General features: G+C 32.4%; 1 protein-coding gene across 1 annotated transcript in view; it reads right to left on the bottom strand.

The window, feature by feature from the left end:
- The window catches only part of LOC102676816 (muscleblind-like protein 2), a gene marked incomplete at its 3' end in the record, with an annotated part of 35,186 nt that overhangs the window by 5,476 nt on the left and 26,125 nt on the right, over window positions 1–3,585 (bottom strand). The window contains exon 6 of the mRNA XM_031509653.1: window positions 2,196–2,378. Coding sequence (XP_031365513.1) covers window positions 2,196–2,378 — 183 coding nt within the window. The remainder of the gene's footprint in view (window positions 1–2,195; window positions 2,379–3,585) is intronic.

Genomic DNA, 3,585 nt, shown 5'->3' with positions numbered 1-3,585 from the left:
CCCCGAACCTTTTTTTTTTTTTTTTTGCAATCGATAAACAGTGATTCCCTTTTTCCTTTTTTGTAATTTTTTCAAATTCGATTTTTTTTTTCGACGAAATTTTATTCGAAACATCGACGAATATATATATTTTTTTCTTCCTTTTGGTTTTTGTTTGGCGATTTGTGGTTGATGATCGATAAAAAAACAACGAAGCGATCTATAAATACATTACGAGGCGTAAGCTCTGATACGGACAACATTGCAACGAACGACAGAATACGAAGCGAAATTAAACGATGAAAAGTAAGTTTGATTAAATTGTTTGAAGAAACCAACGAAAAGTGAAAGAGTATAGAATAGAAGAAACAGAGAAAGAGAGAGAGAGAGAGAGAGAGAGAGAAACAGAGATATAGATAAATTTATTAAAAATTTTGTTTCGCGAGCAAAGAAAATTTCGAGAGAGAAAAAAAAATTTAATGTTCGTGTATCATATGCAACGTAAATAAAAATTAATTGTATTATAGTAAATAATTACTGACAACAAAAAGATATGAAAAGATAAAAGAAGAAAAGACGGGAAAAAAGTAATAAAGAAGAGAGAGAAATAATAAAGGAGCGCGAAAAAAATTAAAAGTGCGGAGCTTTATATATCGGAGTTATATATAAACTGGAACACGCGCGAAAATTTCTCGAGGAACATATGCTTTTCTCGAGGTTGAACAAAGCGCAACGAGATTCTTATTAGAAGTAATAAAAAGGAAAAATAGAAAGAGAGAGAAAGAGAGAAGAGAGAGAGAGAAAAAAGAAGAAAAATATATAATACGAGAGAGAGAGAGAGAGAGAAAGAGCTAGAGCTCTAAGCGCGCTCGGCAGTGTATTCACAATCGCAATGAATTTATATGTCCATAAACTTAAAGATACGAGACTACAAGGAACTTCCGGAAAATGGCCCGAACTTCTTGATTTCGTTCTTCCGTTTTTTTTTGGAACACGCGCGGCGCTACTATCGCTTGCGGGTGTCTGGAAGCCTTTTGGAAGCAGAAATCATGATTTAGATTTAGAGTACATACGTGTTTCTCGATGCTCGATTTTACTGGATCACAAAAATAACATTAATATTAGTTATGATTATATGTATACCATTATGTATTATTTCGTTCAATTTCTAAAGTTGTTCTAAAGCATTGTAAAAAGTGAATTACTATAAATTAGCACCAATAATTTATCTTTTCAATTGTGTAAAATTAGAAATTTCTTCAAATATTTTATATTATTGTGTTTATTGTTATCAGTTATTGATTGAAAATTTTGTTATTATTCCAAATATGCATTGTTTTGCAATATTTATTAATTGAGAATTAAAATCTTTTTTTTTAATTTTCTTTAAATTTCAATTTTCTCAAAACTGTACGAAGAAAAGTATTCTTCTTCCTTTGAGATATTATAACGACACTTAAGAACATTTAAATCTCACTACATCTAAATTAAATTAAATATTTCCGAAATCTCTCCGAAATTTGTATTAAAAAATACGGTACATATATTAAATGTTATATTAAAAGCATTGAAAAAAAAATCTAGAAAAATAAAAAATCTGTCTACAAAAAGCAAGAAACGCTCTATAACAAACGGCAATTAATCAGCGTAATTCGAAACGAAATAAAACAATTCATAAATATTCTATGTATATTCTATGTAAAACATCAATTTATCAAACTAAGAAAAAAAAAAAAAACCATTCCGGTAATCTATCGGATAATTCCGTCACGAATATTTCGTAAAAAACTCAAAAATAAAGCTATTTAAGGTGCTAATTCACAGTTACTCACCCTTCGTGACGCATTTGGTTTCCAACCAATTGTCCATCAGAAAGCAATATGGGTGCCAGTACATTTGAGAATAGAACTCTGAAAAGTCGTTCACGAGAATTGTTCCTGAGAATATTTCTCACGAATGTCACATTTCATCGCAACGGTGACACTTTTTCTCGATTCAATGTCCACTCGTGAGAAATAATAATAATAATAATAACAATAATAATAAAAAATTAATCTTCACTCTTAAATGCAATCGCACCCTAATAATATATAATTAATACACAAAGAAAAAGAAGAGAAAGAATAAAAAAAAAAAAAAAAAAGAAAGAAAAATGGAACGAAAATAGTTCGGGCCAATTTCGCGGAATTCAGCTACGAAAAAAAAGGAAAGTGTACTTCATGCATAAGCCGTGGTACCATTAGCAGATCATCATTGGAGTCGCGCATCCGCTTCTTGCCGAGTTCGATGCTTGCCATACTGGCGCTCTGAAGTCCTCCGGGAACCGCAGTTGCCGGCACTCCTGACACTCCGCCAGCCAACGCGCCCATTCCCGCTACGTTCGTCGGCATAGTCGCCGTCTGCTTTTTCATTTTTAGTTTTTTTTTTTCTTTTTTTTTTTTTTTTTTTTTTTTTTTGTTTTTTATTTCCGTGTTTTGCGTGTGTGTATTTTCGATCGACCAAATTTCCCCGTCAATCCATCATTTTTTTTTTTCCCCAATATATTTTTTTTTTTTTTTGTTTTTTTTAAAAATTTTTTTTTTTTTTTTTTTTTTTTTTTCAGTTTCGTGCCCCATAGAGAAAGATTACCATAGGCACGCCGACCAGAAATTATTTCGTCATAGAGTAGACGTTTCCAAGTTTCCAAGTGTTGTTTCGTTGATGTGAATTGTAACAATTATACAGTTGTGCAGTGTATTTTTCCAATTGTATTATTATTATTATTATTTTTTTTTTTTTTGTTTTCCATTCGTTGCATTCGGCGTTATATAGTCATAATAGGTGGTTTAATATTTTTTTTTTTTTCCCCCGGGGAATTTTCAGGTTATCCAGGGCGCACAGAAGGGGGAGATTTTTCGGTCGGCATAATTTTTCGCAGGCGTTAATTGGCAGGTAGCGAAGCGCACGAAGGTATATTTTTGTCAGCAAGCATGAAGAAGCATCGTCAGGCGGAAGAGGGCAAGATAAAAATCAAAAAAAGAAAAACAGACCAGTTGAGGCTAAAGGCAAGAAACGACAGTATCGCGTATATATAATAATAATAATATAATATATATAATAAAATGTCCAAGTTAATCGTAAAACAACGTAATTTAATTATCCTCATTATCTATATGCATAATTTATGTACAACTTAATTCAAAGCTATATATATATATATATAGCTTTTTATATATATATATATGTATACCAAAAGAAAACAAACATGATACATTATACGTATACGTAATATGTACATCTACCACCATTAATGAAGATATACATATGAATACACGTGTTTATATGTTTGACGGTCGAACAGCTCGTAAAACGACACGTGTAAATTAATGCGCAGACGCGACACGCTTCTCGGGTTGCTCTCAAGCGGCGCTCAAGCCTGACGCGTGTACTTAATTGCCTTGCATCCGTTCTACCGCGATTTGATCGCCCATTCTTTCCCGCGATCTCTCGTTTTTTTATAATGGAAACATCGACGTGGAAACCCGGGAGGAAGGGTGTCGAGTCGCGATTGCGCGCCAACAATCACACGTTTTTTTTCTTTTTTCTCTTTTTTCTCTTTTTTTCTTT

Source organism: Apis dorsata, unplaced genomic scaffold, assembly GCF_000469605.1.
Source record: "Apis dorsata unplaced genomic scaffold, Apis dorsata 1.3 scaffold_168, whole genome shotgun sequence".
In the NCBI taxonomy this organism is placed as follows: domain Eukaryota; kingdom Metazoa; phylum Arthropoda; class Insecta; order Hymenoptera; family Apidae; genus Apis; species Apis dorsata.
The sequence above is the reverse complement of the archived record's forward strand: the minus strand, read 5'-3'. Positions and strand labels throughout refer to the sequence as shown.